Source organism: Cheilinus undulatus, linkage group 2 (assembly GCF_018320785.1).
Source record: "Cheilinus undulatus linkage group 2, ASM1832078v1, whole genome shotgun sequence".
In the NCBI taxonomy this organism is placed as follows: Eukaryota; Metazoa; Chordata; class Actinopteri; order Labriformes; family Labridae; genus Cheilinus; species Cheilinus undulatus.
This window is the reverse complement of record NC_054866.1, coordinates 41,131,317-41,152,175: the sequence shown is the minus strand read 5'-3', so window position 1 is coordinate 41,152,175 and position 20,859 is coordinate 41,131,317. Positions and strand designations below refer to the sequence as shown.

The window sequence follows — 20,859 nt, the reverse complement described above, 5'->3', positions numbered from 1 at the left end:
TTGCATTCTTGAAACAAGAAGCAGTATGAGAGGAGTTTATTCAGTTTGCCTGGAACCTGGAACGATGGAATTAAAGCTGGCAGTCTGCAATTTAGCTTTGCGTTACTGTGTCACTTCACATCCAAAGTAATCAGACTGTGAGCCAGAACATTGTGCAAATACTTGTTGAGAAAACAACAGAGGCTCAGTATTTATTTATTGGATTTATTTAATGAATTGAAGCTCTCCACCCACAAACCAGATAGAGAGAAAAACTACAATGAAATACATCATGACACCTTATAGAAAATCCTATGATGTTGGCATCCTTTCAAATCATTAGCACCACTGAGCAGAATGCAATGTGAAAAAGGATCGCAGAGAAGGACCCTTTTGAAGAATCAGCCTTGTGTCTTAGATGTTTTCAATACATCTTGAAACTTATTTCTGCATAAAAACATCTGAAGCCATTTGATGGCTGTATAAAAAGAACTGGAACTTCCTTCAGCAGCATATCCGTTATGACTTACATCACAAAAAGCCAATCAATAACAGGCTAGTCTTAATTTACTCAATCAATTAAGCTGTTGACAGATGAGCTGAATTAATTTGCCATTGCAGTGTGAATTGAGTCCGCTTAATAAGGAAATCAAGTCATCTAATCAGCAGGCGTGAATTATTAATGAATGAGAGAAATGTTTTTCCTTTCCTCTGACTCACGGACACTGAGCGGATGGTGATAAGATAAAGAGAGAGTGAAAGAGCTCAAGCATCAGCGAGGAAACAACCATCTGGTCCTAAAGGGGTTGTGGATAAATACAGTATGTTATGCAACACAAGCAAACAGGGCTCATGCTCTAGTTTAACAGGCTAAATCTGGGTTTGTGTCTGTACAGTCAGTGAATAAATGGAAGAAAAGGTGAAATGAGTCAGGCTGACTGTACAATAAATGTGCTTTTTACTCTGAGTGTCTTCACTGTAAAGGATGTTTAGGTAGGTGGTAACCTCCTGTGTTTAATAATTCTTCTCATTTTACACTTGTGCAGCAGTACAGTACATTTTAACCGGCTCGTATCAAAACATGGTCAAATTTTAAAACTGTAAAGTTCTTAGTCCTGCAACATCAGCCTGCTCTTCAGACTTTCTGAGTAGAATAATGGCTAAAATTCAAGTGTATTTACTGCAGCTGTATCTGTTGCCTGGCAGCATTATTCTGGCAGGAATTTTACAGCCGAGCCTGAGAAACTGAGGAGGTTGAGCCACATTTAATGGCCTATCTCCTTCCAGTCGGATGATAAAAAAGGCATGAGAGGTATTCTGCTCATCTGCTCTGATCAAGTCTACAAGAAGCCAGCGTGCATCTCATCGCAAAGTCTCTAACATCCTTCAAAAGTTCCTACTCGGGAAGCCCAAGTGAGAGGAAATAACAAGCTTCAGTGCCCTGCACTTGAGTTTGAGCCGCACCGCAGTGTGAAAATAATGATCTCATGGGTTGTGACCACAGTGACAAACTGTGTAGCATGACAGCATCGTTCCACAGGGCGGCCCATCGTGTGAGAGAATTAAAGCACAGCTGCCTTCTTCCTCTCGCAGAGCTGAAGGCTGTCAGTGACCAGAAGCTTCCCTACAACTCCCTCAGAGAAACAGGAGAGAGCATGACAAGCTAGAGACGTCCCTCTGCTGCAGTCTTAACAGGACTACACACAGGCTGCCATAGTGTACTCTAAATGGGAAAATTGTTCCCAATTAGTTGCCTGATATTAACAACAGATGATACCTTTTCCACTGCAGACTTTTTTGTTTGTTTTTCAACATTTATTTCAGGGCTTTTATGCCTTCATTATAGATAGGATACAGGACAGGGTCAGAAACTGGTAAGAGAGTGAAGTCACATGCTGGATCTCAACCTGGTCTACCCATTTTAAGGACAACAGTCTTTGTACATTGGGCATGTAAACACAACCACAAGGCTACAAGCACTTCTGACTACTTTCTTAAAGATTTAAAAACAATATTTCAAAGATTTACTTTGGCCTATTGATGCCTATCTTAAGAAGACAGCAGGTGTGTGAAATTTAGGAGAAAGAGTAGGAAGGACATGAGGGAAAGGAGCTAAAGGTTGAAGGATTTCTGCCCACCCACTTGAAGGACTATAAGCTTAATGCATAAGGTGTAAACTAACTGCTAGGCCAGCGGCATCACAACCAAAGTTCAATTTCTATATTGTATCTTTTTTTAAATAATGTTAGATGATGACCAGCATATTTTATTCAGCCCTGTATAACTTTGTGCATCCAGGACTTTCTCATTGCAGTCCAGAGCAATACGGAACATATTTCTTCAGTCTTGTGAATGCAGTTAATGAGTGAAAAAGTCCTCTTTGCGTAGCCTATGACTGTCAGGAAAAATGAACATTTTGAAAATGAAAAAACATCATCAAACAAAATTAAAATTTTCCAAAGTGCAGACTTAGCTGTGTTATACACTGTCTAGCTATAATGAGACCAAGTTCTTGCTGCTTTGACAGCTCCAAGGCATTTAAAGTTGGGAAGGTTGACTCACAGAGGAACGCATCACTTCCCTCCGAGGTCTTTATACTACCAGTCTCTCAAAGAATAGTTATCAATATACTTGTTTTGATTTACAGAACACAATGATTAAAGGGATATTTTGGAGTTTGAAGTTTAGTTGCATAAGTTACTTGGTGATAGCAGTGCCATTCACCTCTAGTGATTTCAGTGAGCAGTGCCCCATCAATAAGGACACGCTTGATGAAGCTAGGCTATGTAACGCAACAGAACTTCACGCTGAATCTCCATCTATAAAAGTTTCTCTGTGTACTCTGGCTCATAAAGGTATACCCTTGTTACCACAATGAAAATTCAGGTCATCGTCACTTGAGTGAAAATTGCTCAATTTAGTTTCGTTTTCGCTTAGCCACTTCTTGTTTCTTCTGACGGAGCTTGTAGACCAAACAGCTCAGATGCGCTGAGGCAGAAGAGCACGTAGCTGAAGCTTGCATTGCCAAATAGTACCAATCACAGAGGCTTTTTGGGTGAAAAATAAAATGCTTGCAAAATTTTCAATATAGGTTGCAATTGAACCAGCATTGGTTTTTGGACCAATTTGACCCAACACTAGCTAAATTACATGGAGCAGCTACACCTGTCTGTGGAGCTACACTATATTGCCAAAAGTATTCGTTCACCTGTCTTGACTCACATATGAACTTAAGTGACATCCCCATCCCCCTTCACTCACCCATCCAAAATAATTGAAATCAGGTGTTCCAATCACTTCCATGTCCACAGGTGTATAAAATCAAGCACCTAGGCATGCAGACTGTTTCTACAAACACATGTGAAAGAATGGGTCACTCTCAGGAGCTCAGTGAATTCCAGCGTGGTACTGTGATAGGATGTCACCTGTGCAACAAGTCCAGTCGGGAAACTTCCTCGATCCTAAAAATTCCATGGTCAACTGTCAGTGGTATTATAACAAAGTGGAAGCAATTGGGAACTCAGCCACAAAGTGGTAGGCCACGTAAAATGACGGAGCAGGGTTAGTGGATGCTGAGGAGCATAGTGCACAGAGGTCGCCAGTTTTCTGCAGAGTCAGTCGCTTCAGACCTCCAACCTTCATGTGGCCTTCAGATTAGCAAGAACAGTGCGTAGAGAGCTTCATGGAATGGGTTTCCATGGCCGAGCAGCTGCATCCAAGTCATACAACACCAAGTGCAATGAAAAGCGTCGGATGCAGTGGTGTAAAGCACGCCGCCACTGGACTCTAGAGTAGTGGGGACGCGTTCTCTGGAGTGATGAATCATGCTTCTCCTTCTGGCAATCTTATGGACTAGTCTGGGTTTGGTGGTTGCCAGGAGAATGGTACTTGTCTGACTGCATTGTGCCAAGTGTAAAGTTTGGTGGAGGGGGGATTATGGTGTGGGGTTGTTTTTCAGAGAGATTTTGAACCATTTCATGCTCCCACCTTTGTGGGAACAGTTTGGGGATGGCCCCTTCCTGTTCCAGTGCACAAAGCAAGGTCCATAAAGACATGGATGAGAGAGTTTGGTGTGGATGAACTTGACTGGCCTGCACAGAGTCCTGACCTCAACCTGATAGAACACCTTTGGGATGAATTAGAGCGGAGACTGAGAGCCAGGCCTTCTCATCCAACATCAGTGTGTGACCTCACAAATGTGCTTCTGGAAGCATGGTCAAAAATTCCCATGAACACACTCTTAAACCTTGTGGAACGCCTTTTCAGAAGAACTGAAGCTGTTAAAGCTGCAAAGGGTGGACCAACGTCATATTAAACCCTATGGATTAAGAATGGGATGTCACTTAAGTTCATATGTGAGTCAAGGCAGGTGAACGAATACTTTTGGCAATATAGTGTATATAGCATAGCTTCCTCAAACGCATCTTGTTTGAGGAAGCAACGCTCACTGAAATCTCTGGAGGCTAACGGCATTACTTTTGTCAAGTACCTCACACAACCCAACTTCAAAAATATAGAAATATCCTTTTAAGGTCCAAATACATCAGCGACCTTCTGATACAGTATGAACCATCCAAACGCCCCAGATTGTCTAGGACAGGTGTGCACTTTGTCCCCAGATTAGGACCTAAAAACAGGAGGCAGGGTTCACTATTAATGCTCTATAAACATGGGGAGACACGACTCCATGGAGGTCTGCTCAAAGTCTTGGCTCTTTTAAACAAGGATGAAGACTTACCTGCCTTGAAAAAATGATTATATATTGAAATACTTTTGGAATTAAAACACTGCCCTGCAACTTATACTTTCTTATTCTGCCCCTGTGTCAGAGATAGCAAGTGGCCCAAAGCATTATGTTTTCAGGTTGTCCACATGTGACCTGTAAATGTGATCAGAATGCTTTCAGGGGGTTTCTTCAAACTTTTCACAAATGTTCACTCTATCAAGGTCACTGTGCCTCAAGTTCATCATTTGCTTGTGAATGTGATATCTCAAGAATGTTTTGGGGGATTTTGATCTTGACCGACTACTGTACCTGTGCTAACTGGCAGTTGATCCCTAATGGAGGAATCAACTGCCAGGCAGTTCTATTTTACAACTGTTTTATAGTTTAGCTTCTGTTTTAGCAATTTTTTATTCTTCTTTTCTTTTGTTTGTTGCTTGATTAATTGTTTTTCTCTTTCCTTTTCTTTCCTTGTTTTTAGATGCATTTTCATCTACTTCTGGAGTTTTACTGGCTGTTTTAAGAGCTTTAAAAATGTTTTCTTTTCAAACTCTGCTCTTTACTATGATGTTGCACACATTCACCTTTAGACATCTGCATATCACCTCCCTGACTTTGGGGGACCAGGACTGCTCCACTTTTCAGTCTCTTCTGCAGAAATCTGTGGTGCTTACTACAGAACACTGCTGCACTATTTCAATAGACTAATCTACGTCACGTAGAACACGTGGTGGAGATGATAGAGGACAAACACAGAAACAACTCAGTGTGGATCATTTGAGAAGTCATGGCTTAACTGTTCTGACGAGTCGACTTGATGACAAACACTCTGAGTTCAATGAAGCTGTCAGTGGATATTGCTGTGATGGATACTGCTTTATGACTCCAGACCGGGCTATTTCCCAGAGCTGAAGAGGGATATGCAGTTATCCAGAATAAACACACTAAGGGGCCTTTATAACTGTGTTTGCTAGTATCCATTGGGAATTATGGTTTTCATGCTGAGCTACATCTCAAACAGCTGTGAGGCAATTAATTCCCCTGTATGAATCCTTCAGCCCACAATTTCCTCGACTTTCACCAAAGCTTATGAACTCGGCTAAAACAGAAGCGAGGAGCGACAATGTGATAAGACAGCCAGCTTCTGTCAGCCTCAGCGTCTGTAAAGCCAACGCCGTCTCTTGATGGTATCTCAGAATGACTGGAAATGTTTCAAGTCAGTCATAGAAACAGCAGTATACAGCACAAGTTGTATGAGAGTCCATCTCGGTTCAGAGTGCGAATTCGCTCACAGTGATGAGAAAAGAGCCGAGGGAAGAGATTCTGCTAACAGGTCTGTTGGATTTGCAGCCATAAATCATAAGATGCAGAAGGAATAGTAACCCTAGGCAGCAATAATCTCTGCATTTCAACTAGCTGCAAAAGTTACAGTTATATCCAATATACTGTGCAAGCGTGTCAAACATCAAACATGGATGAGAAGGCCAGGGATCAGAAAATAAATCATACATCAGCTCAGATGTTTTTCTCTGTGGCTGTGGAGAAGAGATGAAATATATATAATACAAATCAAATGTACATATTGCAGCAGATGTGTGCAGTGATTTGCTCTACTTTCAGGCCTCTCATCCCCTGGACACGCTCTCACCACAACAACCAATCTGTGAGCCTGACGACCCTCTGACCTTCATCCTCAGCTCACCTGGCTGCCTCTCTCACACTACCAACAGTGTACACAGCTTCATCAATTTCAGCTAATTGTCTCCCTGGGACCTGCTCTTCATTATTTTGAGAAACCTGCAGGATTGCTCCTCTGTGTGTTTCCTCTTTAATAGAAGGTCTAGAACCACAATTAAAGAGGTAAACGACCAGTCACCAGCTATTAGTGCAAAGACCAAACAATGAGGTCTCCTGGGAATCTCTAGACAGGCAGAGATCTGATGGAAATCTCAAACATCTATCCCACAACTTTTAACAGAGGCGATTTCAACATGACGAGGCAAAGACTTCTTTCCTTTCTGCTTTAATTTAATCTTCAAAGTAGCTGGAGAGAAAACAGAGCTGGTGTAAAATGGACACAGATATTGTAAATTGCCTGAGACACGTCCTGTGTTCAAAGCTGATTTGGCAGTGCGTGTCATTCCTCCATTTGTGGCAGAGCATAGAGCTGCACTTTGTGAGCATCAGGAGCAAAAGTGAGACAGTGAGAGGGTAAGAGAGCAGTTTTTCAAACTGTGGACAAACCGAGGACACATCCGTGATCTTGTTCGTGATGAGAGCAAAATGAAGGAAAGCCAGTGAATAAACTAAACTTACTGTAATTTGAATAAAAATGTGCAATCCAAATACTTTGTCAAAATATGATTAATATTCAGAGCTGAATCTCCTTCTGGGAAGGTCAGCATCTTTCTAAATTCCCAATCTTTTGGTCTTTGTTAGAGAGCTGGGGAGAGCTACACCTGCTGCAGCTGATATAAGTTGGCTCAGGACTCTATCCTCTCAGAGCGCCTGCTACTTCCCTCTGAGTATTGTGCCATTATTTGAGAGAAGTAGGTAATTTATGCAGCCGTTTATCTGTGAGGAAAAGCATCACTCCCTGGACAGAGACACATAGGAAAGGGACTGCAGCAGGGCAGCATTGGGCATTGATTTCACAGATTGATAGGCAAAGCACACTGCTCACATGTAATCTAATTTAGCCACCTTCAAGTACATACCTTATAGCCTGGTCCTAGCTGATGAATTGCAAATATCTGTGCGGGATTTAGGGCTTCGCTGAACACGTAGACACCACCTAGCTGCCCACAGAATACTCGGTTTGCATCTGCTGTCTCTGAGGAGCCCAGGAAGCATTTATCATAACTCTGCAAGAGACACACAGAGAGAAAGGGTGACATCGTTATATACTTTAGGACTAGAGAGAACAATCTAAATTCACAAACAGCTAAAGAAGGCATAGGACAAAAAGTAAGATGAACAACCTGTGTTGCAAAAATCACAAATACATTTCATATCTTCTCCATGAAGTTTGCACTTCTGATGTAGCAAACCCCTAAATTTGCACCCAGATCTAATTCAGTTACTTTTTAAGCAATTTGAAGGTGCACCTTTTCCCTAGCACCTAAAAGCTATAGTAAAGCCTGTTTTCATACAAATATATGTAAACTTAAAAACATGATTTCACTTCCTTATTATTTAAAGCCAGATAACTTTGCTATCAAAACTGTGTTTTGTAGTAGCATTGATGGCAAATTAAAATTCTACTTAGTAAATACAGAGCATTTGCCATTCCAAATAACATCATGTTCAATAAATTCTCTATAAAAATGTGCATATGGTGATCCATGGCGACAACTTCAGATGCCTCGAGTTTCCTTGGTTACCACCTGACATCATTCAAAAGAGAAAGTGTGTTCTTCCTTAACAATGTTTACCAATTAGCCTTTCACTAATCACTTCATTTGAGAAACCCTCCAACCCCTTTAAATTTTTTATCTAACCATATTTTTCCGTCAAATAGACATTTTTTATCATGAGAGGCTTACAATCACAATTAAAAGAACTTTCAAGCTTGTTAACCAAAATCTAAACACTTTTCAAACCTTGAAAACACAACTTTAAACTCAACATTTTGAAGCACTGCAAGCACCAGTAGGAGCTTTGAATAACTACACTGTAAGAAAAAATTAGTTGAGCTTACTTAAAAAATTATGGAAAGTCATTGCCTCAAATATAACAAGTAAACTACACTTGACTTTTGTGAGTTAAAAAAACTTGTTTGTTAGTAGTGTGCAGTACTTGTTCTACTTGAACTATTTAAGTATTCACTACTAGTTTAAAATCAATTATTTTAAGTTTTCACAACTGAGATTCAAATGTTAATTTAAGTTTGCAGGACTAAGCCTAAATCATCTACTTTGAGTGTGTAATACTTAACATTTTTAGTGCATTGTAAACACAGATAAGTTAATGGCACTCAAAATATCTTACATAACTGATTACCTTAGAACATCAGCTAGTACAACAGTTTTGTAAGTCATCATTTCACCTAAGGTGGACGTGGCGCTAGGGTTAAAGCCCATTAGATTTATCAATTTGAAAATAGTTTTATTTGTATATAACACTAAAATACTGACAAAATCTAACACTAAAAATCTGAACAAAATCAGTAATGTCTAAGTTGGAAGCAGTAGACGGATGGAAAGAAATCCATCTCTATTAACAGAAACTAAAAGAAAAACATTTAATACTGTATATAGATATGTAGAATCTGTACACAGGGATAGTGATTGTGAGCATGTCAAGTTTTCTGATTACCATTTGTATTCTGAGATATAGAGAACAATTACATATAAAACTCTCAGTGTGGAAAGCAACAAAAAGGCATAACTGTATCCACACTTATGAGATCCCAGCTTCTATCAGTGCTATTCTTTTTTACTTATACTTAAATTCTTTTCTTTTCATCATTTTTAACCCTTTCCTCCCTAGGGCCTTTTGCAAGCTAGAAAATGACATGCCCAAATACAACTGAATATTTCTCTGCAACTACAAGGTCTAAATGAATAAGCTTGGCGTCAATGTAAAGACAACCCTTTGAAGATTTCAGCAGATGAAAATCCCTGTAGAAGTTACTGGGACTGAGTAAATAAAGATGGAACATAGCAGAAATGTTTATGGTTTGAGATGTATCTTGCTTAGGTGGAAAACATTGTGTTTGCCAGTTAGCAAGGGTTTCTGGGATTAAAACGGTGCGTCACATGACCATATCCATGCATATTTAGACTGCTATATGTGTCTTTCAGTAGAAGGAGGGGCTGCCCCTGATACCAGGTCCTCTAGGGATGAAAGGGAATAGGACATAACATCAACAACAAAACACTGCCAGCCATATAAAAGTGTTCAATTCACTGGTTACAATGAGTTAAATAATGATTTTTACAAATTGTTTCAGAATTTGTAAAGTAATCAGAGCGTACAATAAAGGAAAGGTACATGAGATTTTAATGAGGTGAGAATGTCTAAGGCAGACCATCAAAGGTGTCATTTATTCTGTCAAATATAATTTACATTATCTTTAATGAATAAATCATTTCTCTGTCTCATTAAGAAACTTAATCTTTGCAACTCTTGAATTTCTTTGATAGTGTCAACACCGTTGCTACCAGTGCTATTCTGATGATGACTAATTTGTCTCTTTAAATGGATGTCTGCATAAAAGTGCAGCTAAAAATCAATTTTAATTAAAACACTTAAAAACGTTTAATGATGAGCTCCCTACCTGAAACCCATCAAAACAAGAAAGAAAATGTTGTTTTTTTTCTCTTATTCTGCAACAGACTTGACAAAGTTTGACTTCTTACTTTTTACAAATCTGTGTCATGATGATGTTATTTCAGTAAATTAAATGCCCTTAAATATGGATAAAACACCTTGAATTAATCTGTTTTCAACTACTACTACTACTGAAGTGAGCATGAGTAAAACCACCATCTAGTGATTAACTGAGGCTAAAAAGGTGAATAGCACTGCCACAGGATGCTTGATCAAAGAAAAGCCAACCTTTATGTTGCAGACATTAAAGCCTCGTGGAAAAGGAAGTCTTGTCTGAAAGTTTAACAGTTTACTACCAACTGTTGGCTTCACTAGAATTAATTTAAGTTGAGTTTTATTACTAAGTACTGTAAGACTACTCACTGTGGTAAAATGCCTCACCTCATATGCACATTTGCACTAGTTAATGTAAATTATCTTAATTATCTACCTCATGTAAATCTGGCCACATCCTTGCATATTTTACACTTCAGATTCTGTCTATTCAGCATTCCTTGAACACCTTGCAATCATACCATCAATACATATGGACTTGTATATAGTTTAAATACCTAACTAGAGCTTGTACATATTTAAATCTTAATTTTTTTACTTTTTAAGTTTTATTCATTTTATATGAACTGTTTTATTCCTGTACTTTGACAGCACAGCTAACCAGAGTCAAAATCTTTGTTGCATAAGCATACCTGGCCAATAAGCTGGTTCTGATTCATTAAAAAATTCGTCTTCCTTCCCAAAGGCACACACCAGCTATCAAGCACTGACAGACAACGACTGCCACGGGTGCAGAGACCAGACACAAATAAATGAACACAGCAAAACTAGGATTTAAAAAAATACCTGAAATTGGATCATTTTTGTTTTTACACAGGAACCTCAACAGCAGAGAAGAGTGGGTGAATAGAAACAGAGTCATGCAAATGATCCATGTTTTTAAATTACAACCCTGTTTAAATACAACTTCACAGATTTTGAAACCAACACATGACTCCAGCTGTTGGCTCACATATTTCCTCTACAGACCCCCAGCCTGTGCTATCATCCTCTCTGCAGCATGTGAGAAGACAGCAGCAGTTGTTGTTTAAATAATCTACATCTGGGGAAATGTTAAGCAGCAGGGATGCAGAATATAACATCAGAGTTTTACCAGTCCATATTATTCTCTTGCTTTTTTTATGGTAACATTTCTGATGTATGGTTGATGTGGCTTTTTCTGCAGCCTCCTCATCACTATAATTCAACTTCATGGTTTCTATTTCCCTTTAAAGTGTGGAAAAATTCATCCACAAAAACTATCCATCACAATTAAGGCAGCTTAGGTTAATGTGGTGGAATATTTCATGAGAGGCACTCATATCTCAACCTGTCATTTCTGCAATCTTCTCTAGAGTACACAGCTACAGTAACAGAGTAAACACACCTTTGGAAATGTGTCTCAAACATGGAAATTGCTTTTTAAAACTGTCATTTAGAGCCACGTGTGACTCCTGTTTTTATTCAAACATGCAAATATCACACAGTCTCTCAGAGTGCTGGCATACATTTTAAACCTGAGCGGTTCAGCCTGATAGTACACTCTGCACACATGTGCAGAAGCTACTGAGATTTAGCAATCTTTCTCTCAATGCATAAATCTGTTCTCTAAGTGTTACATACTCCATCTTCCACTCTCTGTTGCAGCATGGCTCTGTGACAAACTGTTATTTAAATAAAGACTGAAACGCCATGTCAGATTTTTGAGCGAGATCAATGTTGTTACGGTAAAGCTCGTTTTGCTCCATTAGCACCACTCAGGATATATGTATTTCTTCTCCCTCTCACATTTCCACCCATGCAAAAACGTGGCTGTGTCAGCCTCAGTCATTCATGTGCCAATGAACATCAAAGCCACAGGAAACCGTTGACAGTAGTGAGTAGGAGTGAGAAGGAAGAGTGCTTACATCATTTGTGTTGACGTGCCATGCCATGTCTCCGTATGACACAAGCTGTCCGTTAACGTAACATCTGATTTCACTGTTCCTCCAGCGGCTGTAGATGTGAACTATGCTGATCATGTACCACTGCAGGGAAGAGGAGAGATTCAATCAGTAAGATATGAAAAGAAAGAATAACAATTAGTCTTTTTTTAAAGTTTCCTAATGACTGATTATTAACGTTGTTTTAAATCAAAAAGGAACTTTGTTCATTGAGAACATTTCAGCACACCAATATGCTTCTTTTAATGCACCTAAATGAAGAAAAAGAAATCAAATTCACAAGAAACTCAGGGCTGTGGGTTTTGCCACCTTCTGTTTTTTACTTGCAGTGGAGCACAGTGAATAACAAATCAGAAAAAAAGGCAGTGGAGACATCTAATTTGTTCCTCTGCACAAATCAGAGCAGACAGCAGCTCTATGTATTCAGGTAGAAGCACTAACTACAGCCAGTCAAGTCAAATCAAGTCTGCAGCTAGGAAGCTGTCAAGTGGGTACAAGAAAAGAGAGAAAAAAAACAAGAATGTACTTCTATTTTGATATTTCTTTTAACTTTAAAGGACCTTCCTGTCTACAGATCAAAAGACAGTCAGAAAGTTGAGCTCAGTTTAAGATTAATTCATATAAGAAGGAGGGAAACAAACTCTGTTTAAAACTTCAAAAGCTTTGCTTACATTTGCTTACATAGAACATGTGGATGTATTATTTATACACTTCTCATTTAATTTCTTTAAGTTCTCTCTATATAACGGCGTGTTTCTCACATACTGAGATGCTGATGAAGCAGATAAAGCTCTGCTGTCAGATCTTTTGATTTCACATTGAAGTTCTTTCCAAATTTTCCTCCTTACCGAGTTTACTTTCTGCTTGCTGCTCTTTGAATTAAAGTTGAAAAAAGAGCCAAGTTTAGGCATTTGACAAAACTTCAGGATTTCCTTTTAAGACTTGGGAAATAGTAAAGAGTGATAGGTGGCAAATGTACCCCGATGCTTTAGGCTGGGGTCTCTCTGTATATGTACTGCCATATCAACTAACCTTGTTAAAGAGCATTGGTTCCCAACCTGGGGTCCAGGTCCCCTGAGGGGAGGCGTCAAAGATCTCAGACAGCTCTAACATTATCATTAATAAATGTGCATGCATTTTCAAACTATCAGGATTTTTATTAGAAACATCATGTACAACAGTGTGTTAGGGTCAACCTTGAAGAAAAAAAACACAGAGGATCTGATCATTTTAAGAAAAAAAAAGTTAAATTTTTTGAGAAAAAAACTAAAGGTTTTTGAGATTATAAAGGTGCATGTTTGCAAAAAATAAACCCATTATTTAAGAGTTTAGAAAGCTTTAAATCTATTAGAAAAAAAAATGAAATTTCCAAGTCTAAAAAGTTGTAAATTTTGACATAATAAACAAAAAAATTTCAAGTTCTTACAGCCACAAATTTTGTATATTTTAAAGTGATAAATATATGTGAACACAAACTGAAAACACTGTTTGGACAAGCCTAGTTTTTAGAAATCTCTCCTCTCCTGATGATGATATTGTGATGATTCTGGGCTAAAATCACAATTATTCCTTATTGCTCAGTCCCAGTAAGAATTATCATATGATTATGCTTTGACTATTCAATGTAAATGTACAACTTTTAAGTAAAAAATCTTAAATTTTATTCTTGCGAATTTATGACTTTTTATATTTCAAAATTTTGATATTTTCCCCCAAAATTAATATCCTCTTTTATTTTAGAGTGGCCCTAAGATGCTGTCATAATAATGGATAGTTTATACATAGATCATAGGCAAGAACAAGTATATGCAGGCCTATTATGTTGGGATTTTGTCAGTGAAAACAAGTAAAATTGATATTTAATTTTTTTCAAGTGAGTCCTGGGGGGGCTTAGCTTTTCTTAGATATGAGTAGGGGGCCCCTGAGGAAAACAGGTTAGGAATGACTGGAATAGAGCAATGCAAATAAAAGAAACATGCATCATGTAGGTGTACTAGCTTAATTCAGCCTACTGCCATCCAGCCTCAGATGAGTGGACACAGATGGATAAAAAAAAAATTGCTTTTTTAAATTTCTTACTTTACCCTTTAGATGAGCTGTCGGCATTGACACATTAATCATGTTTTGATTAAAGGCTTACATTTGTGTGTGTTAATGTATTTTTTCCCAGATGGAATTAAAGTATCATGGAAGTACTTCAAGTTTCATCTCCTATCTACAAGCTCAGCATACAGGCGCAGCCTGTCACACTGATGTCTGTGGCAACGTCTTCACTGAAGCTGGCCGACAGAGCTCTATACTGGAGTGTGTGAATCGGTGGATTAAACTAAAGCCAAAAGTTAACTACAGCACTTGCTAAACTGATGGCAACTGACTGCAGGCCAGTGAACACAGTGGAGCTCTGATCTAAAGGACATCCTCATGTTAACATGTGAAAACCTCACAAATAGTTTAGGACACAAATAAAACACTTAAAGCCACTAAATGTGAACTCCTGAAGAAGGCAAATTCTGCACAAAATTGTCTTATGTTGTCCACGCTGGGGAATGGAGATTTAATGATAATGATATATCTTTATTGATAACTCCTTATTTATCCAAGCTCTTATGATACCACTACTGATACTTTTCTGTTGTTTGGTGGAAAGGCAAAAAGGCAATACATTTTTAACAGAACTGGTATAAGCTGAGTAAATTTTGAGGTATACAGTTAAAAAGGTAACAATTCCATCTGCTATATGTACTTGATTTTGTTGAAATAACAAACACATTCATTATCTTCACAACTGTGAAAAAAAAAAAAATTCTTTTAAAGAAAAGGATTTAGTTTTCTTGATGTGACATTTGAACACATCATGACCTCTTACGTACATAACCCAATTGTCATTTTTACCGAGCTGACCTTGAACGCATCACAATATTAGCTTGTTAAATATGCTAATTAACTTTTATTCTGCTGATTTCAACATTCACTGAATATTTAAACTAAGGGGATTTTTCCGTCCATGTGGGAGCTTTGCTCCACATGCATTTGTTCATTACACGTCTGTACTGAACCGAGAGGCCTGTACTGAATTGGTAAACAAATACGCACATCTTTATGTCCTTAACAAATACCCTGTTTAGTTTTTATGTGTAACAGTTTTCCTAATAGAAACCAAAAATAAACGCTGTCCTGTATTTCGAATCCTCAGCACTTTGAAGAAAATCATGCTATCAGTCCACACTGGTAAAGAAGAGCTGCATTCATTTAGATCAATTCATCTAAATGTCCGAATCAGAATTTAATTTTATTCACCAACAACACATTGGAAAGAATTTCTCTCATTGTCAAAATGAACCTAGAAATGTGTGTTTTAAATGAAGAACAAAGGAATTCGAGCATGCAAAAAGGGTAATCAGTCACAATTAACTAACAAATTCTGTAATTAATACCAATTTAAAGAATAAATCATCTGACAGTCCTTTAAACTTCTATTAACACTCCCTATGAAAAGGACACTTCTCTTTCATGGTTTGATTCTTCTGTTTGAATAAAATCACTATACTTTAATAAATGTCCGCTATATAAACTAAGGAAACCAATGTAGCACAAGGTCAGGTCTGGCCAAACCACACAGAGCAGTGGGCAGTAGGTTGTCCATCTCCTTTGTGACTGTGAGCCCACTGTTTATTAGTTTGACCTGTGAAGGGCACAGCCAGCAGCCTAATGGAATTACAGCCGTCTCCACACAAAGGTAAGGACACTTAAAAGAGGATTCATGGCTGAGGGGAAGAGTGCAAGCCGCCCGCAGATAATTTAAAGCGGCACTTATCCGCAGATGTCTGGACCCAAAATCAATTAAAAACTTAATTCAACTTGTTTTATCTTCTAAGAGCTTCCAGAGAACGATCCCTGCGCTGTGGCAGAAGGAATGGGATGAATGGTTGTTCCCAGGTGTTACGTGCTGACGCTAATTGTTTGACACATGCTTTGAGGCTTTTTTTTTTGTCTCTGCAGGGACAGCATCACTACACTGGATGCTACGCTAAATTAAGGTTCATCTTCTCATCTACATTTACATCCACAAGTCCTCTGAGGGTTCTGAAACACATCTTGACGATATGTAGACACACAAGTTTAAAACAGCAATGAAGGAACAGATGGAGGGTGGAGTCAGGGTTAAATGCATTCAAAACTATAGGGTATTCATTACACAGCAATGTTGGTTTTGCCTCATTTTGTGTAAAATGAAAGGCTTTTACATCTTTTGTTGTAGTGCCATGGGCAAATGTTTACAACTATATTTGAGGGTTGATAAAAATGCAAAGATTTTATTCCAGAGATATCTAAAGTACAGTACTGTGCATGACTTTTAGGCATATCTGGGCCAAAAATTAAGGCTGCAGTAAGGCGTAGATGTGGTGAGTAAGCTGCCTGAGGGCACCAGTGGGCATGAAGTAGGACTGACACAATCTAGGTTGTGTTCTGGATGTCTGCATATCACCAGGGGCATGGAAAATGATCTGTTGAAAGAATATCAAAGTCTACACCTTTAGGGTGGCATACGGGGGGGGGGATTTGGTGAGTGAGCATGGCCTAGGGCAGTGGTTCTCCACTGGCCTTGCCTCAGGGTTCACCACCAACTCCTTAGTGAGCAATTGTGAACCAAATTTCTGATATTTTTCCAGTAATATTCATTCAATGAAAAACATTGTGCTGTTTGGACTTGAGACAGCACAGAACATGACAAAACAAAGAGACTGAAGAAAATCCCCAAAGTGTCCAGGTAGAGTATCATACTAGAAGACTCCTGCAAGTTTCTGGGACACATTCAAGATTAAATCCCTCGAAGTTGCCAGGAAGGTTCCCAAAAATTTCCTGATGTCTCCAGAGAAAATTCCTAAATATATTTCTGGAATCCTCCTGGACAAGACTGCTGAAAAGGTTCTGCAAAAAGTCCAAATAATTACTGTTGAACATTCCACAAGTTCATAGTTGATTGTGAAATATCTTTCGATTATAAGAAATTTCCCAGAGAATATAACCATAAGTTTTGAGAAAATGCCCACAGAAAACTCCCAAAATTGAGGAGAGGCATCAGGCTGCAAACCTCTGTGGTGGGGCGTTTTGGGCTCCTCTGTTGCCTCTACAATCAGACCTCTACAATGGGGCAACCTCAGATTCTCTTGAAATTGTGGGAAAATACAAACTATTTGTAGTGAATTTACTTTGAGTTTCCTAAAAAAGTTTACAGGGAAAATTGTTTTAAGGTTTCAGAAAAATTCCTGCGGAAATTCCAGAGTACCATTCGAGCGGGTAGTGGGGTTGCCATGAGCCCCTGGTTGTGCTGTAGATGTTCCAGGGGCCTGAAAAAAAAAACTGGTTGTTTCTGGGCGTATTACCAGGGGTGAAGACAACTGGATAAAAGAAATGCCGTTGAACTTGACCTTGACCGCCCAGTGACAGACTTGTGCGTCAGCATGTGTTGAGTTTGACTATGGCCACTCTTCCCCCTCTCAATAGCCTGGGTTGTGGCACACTGGGGCCCCTCGATGAATCCTTAGCACCCTACATGCCTAAAACTTATGCACATGACTGTAGATCTTTGAATGTCTCGTATATATGCTTATCAGGAAGAAATGTTGCACTCCTTGCACATTCAAGAGTACGTAGAGCTAAACATTAACTAAAGTTGTTTTGATAGATGATTAAAAGCTCTTACCTTCCTTGGTTGGAAGTCGTACTTCACACAGTGCTGGAAACCTTTTCCTTTAGACTTGAGTGATGTCACAATCAAACAGTTACCCACGAAATGTGCAGAGTAGCCGATGCCTTTGCTGGTGCGAAAGCTGGAAAGGATAAAAGCACATAATATAATATGAGATGCAAACTTGGCAAGGTAAAGTCATCAAGCATGAAGAAAATATATACAGAGCCAACAAAGATGTAAGATTTTTGCATTCTTTTATGTTTAAATAATCATTTCGATAGTTTCTCCTTACCAGCACTGCTCACACATACTGAGACTTGAAGTGACACTGGCTTCTTGCTGTCTAATAAGATTGGGGTCAACATATTTTTAAAATGCCTTGCGCTATGAAGACACAAAGCAATTTGCAGAAGTAATTGACAGGTAATTCTAAAAATTCTTATGAGACGTGTGATATAGAGCTTATCCTTTCAGTACAGGGTGAGAGTGAGTCGACAGCTGCTGCAAATTTTGCAGGGATGGTAACAACACCCAGGGCCTAATCCCTCCATTCGGATTCTTTTGACTTCACAATGACACTATGTGTAACGTCAGCATTGATGAAACACCACCTTTATATAAAAAGAGCAGTCCCTGCACAAACAGAGCCACACTAGCTCTTTCTTGTCTCTCTGCTTGGACTGCACATCTTTTTCACTGCTGACATGTACTCAGAGCACTCCCATTGTCTTTAGGTCCATAGCAGTCTACCATCTTCAAACACTCACACCCCCCACCCACCAAGACCATCAAACAAACAGATCTCTTTGTCAAGGCAGATAAAGAGAGCCTGGGATTTTATTTTGTGGATTGCATGCAGGGACGGAGAGATATAGAGCCTCACAGCGAGCTACTACTGAGCCAGCCAAGATGCTTCAGTGGACAGGCCTGTTTGTGATTACACATCAGGTGGAAAGCAGCAACCTTGGTCTGCTTCTGAAGACACAACTCCTTTTTGTTGTCTACATGCCCCACTACTGAGCTCTGAGGCCCTCGGAGCAACGCATAAACAGGATTAGCTTGGCATATCTCAGCCTTTTTGTGACTCTGTCAGAGAGAAATCACTGCCACATGAATACCAACAACTTAGCTCAGCCAATATTTCGTCTTTTTCTGTTTTTGATGTTGCACATCAGAGAAACACAGAACAAGTCCTTCCAAGCTGAGAGGATTCTTTCATTCAGACTGTGTGATCCAGGTAGAGCAATGGCAGCGTGGAGACAAGGCAGTGAAACGACTGTTATCTCTGACCAAATAGAGCCGTGAATAGTCTTCCCTCATCAGCCAGCCCAACTGTTTTATCTTTATAATCCATTTTCTCCTCAGTTCCCAAAAGTCTTTATATGTTTCATGGTAATTCTTGATTTTCTCCCAAAGCATATCTGTTAAATTAAAGAAGAAGCAGCTGAACATCTCCGCACTTTTGGGTTATTGATTTGAGCTCTAATTACCCACAAGCCTGTGCAAGAGCCAGTATGTGGCAGATATTCAACCCCAAATGAAAAACTCCAGAGTGTAGCAGCCAGTACCAGTCGCAGTGGTTCATGCTTTCAGGGGTTTCTAATCTCACTAATCTCACCTAATTCTCCTCTCTCTATTATAATTCATGAACAATATCTGGAACAAATAAAGCCCTTTCACAAAGTACGTCACCAAAGTGTGTGAAAAACAGTGTTTGTAAAACTAGTTCAACCTTGAAAAACATGTCCCGGCCATAATCTCCTTACAGGAGAAAATCACTACAGGTCATAGAGTATCAGCAGCATGCTGTTTTATCAATAAAGCTGCTGCTAACTTTCAGGTTCCTGCAGTGAGGGAAGGATTTCTAACACAAAGCTGCAGGAATCAAGTCAAGTCAAGATTATTTATACAGCACATCTCATATGATAAGCTGAGACTCGATGTGCTTAAGTATAAACGCAGACAACACACATGAGAAAAACCTTTAGAAAATAAATACATGGGAAAAAATATGACAAAGGAAATGCTTATAAATACAAACCACAGTCCAAAAAAGTTGGGACACAGTGTCAAATGTGGATAAGAACAGAATACAGTGATTTGTAAATCCTTTCAACTTATATTTAAGTGAATACTGCACAAAAAGAAGATATTTTCGAACTGATAAACCTTATATTATTTGGGAGGGAAATATACATAGATCTGATATTTGATCCCTTATTTATGAACGAGTTCATAAAAAGTTGGGACAGGAGTATGTCTACCACTGTTACATCTTATGTTCTTCTAACATCCCTTTATAAGCACTTGGCAGCAGAAGTGCTGCCATTCTTGTTTGATGTACATCTTAAGTTGCTTTACAGTCCAGAGTTTCTGTTGGCATATTTTGCACTTTATTATGCACGATACATAAGGGACAGGTTGGGACTGCCCCCGAGTCTAGGGGTAGACCGATTACAGGCCAGGCTGATTATTGACAATAATATTTGGCATACAGTCAAATATCAGAATCTGCTTTTATTTTACGGATTATTGGCCAAAATTAATTAATTCAACGCTCGAGCGTTCTGTTTCCTCAACCCATCCCGTAGCTCGTAAGATCAGGAAACGCTGGTGTATACTACTACTGTCTACTGTATTTGCGCTTACTGTCGACGTGAACTGAGTTACTATGAGTCTGTAGAGTCTGCAGAGAGCCACCCCCTAGCAAAAGGCAGGCCATGCTGGATTATTAACAACAGTGACACTCAGACAACTCTGCAAGCAACAAATTTTCAACAGTGGTTGCTAAATGGGTGGCTACAGATAGCAGGATTGATACTGTGGAGGATGAGGTTCTGCTAGAAATAATTTGCATCCAATGACTGCACCTATGAACTTTCTTCAAGAGCCATTATTTTAAGTAAAATACTAAAAAGCTCCCTCGTATTCATGTATGCTCTCCCCGGGGACTTGACTTCTCCCAGTAATCTGTAGTGTTATTCTGTAACTGTAATTATTATCTCTTTTTTGTTTTGTCCTGTTTTGAGCCCTCTTGGTGGAAAAGGATGTTTCTGTGAGCCTTTATTTTCCTCCATGTGAGGCTGAAATCTTATGCTTTCAGTGTGATGGATCCAGGGGCTGATCTTTAAGTTAAGTTTAATCCTTAACTGACC

General features: G+C 39.1%; 1 protein-coding gene across 1 annotated transcript in view; it reads right to left on the bottom strand.

Annotated features, from left to right (window-relative positions):
• Nucleotides 1-20,859, bottom strand: part of nbeab (neurobeachin b) — a 333,968-nt gene that overhangs the window by 207,103 nt on the left and 106,006 nt on the right. The window contains exons 6-8 of the mRNA XM_041798435.1: nt 17,717-17,843; nt 11,977-12,096; nt 7,420-7,566 (exon numbers count right to left, since the gene is read on the bottom strand). Coding sequence (XP_041654369.1) covers nt 7,420-7,566; nt 11,977-12,096; nt 17,717-17,843 — 394 coding nt within the window. The remainder of the gene's footprint in view (nt 1-7,419; nt 7,567-11,976; nt 12,097-17,716; nt 17,844-20,859) is intronic.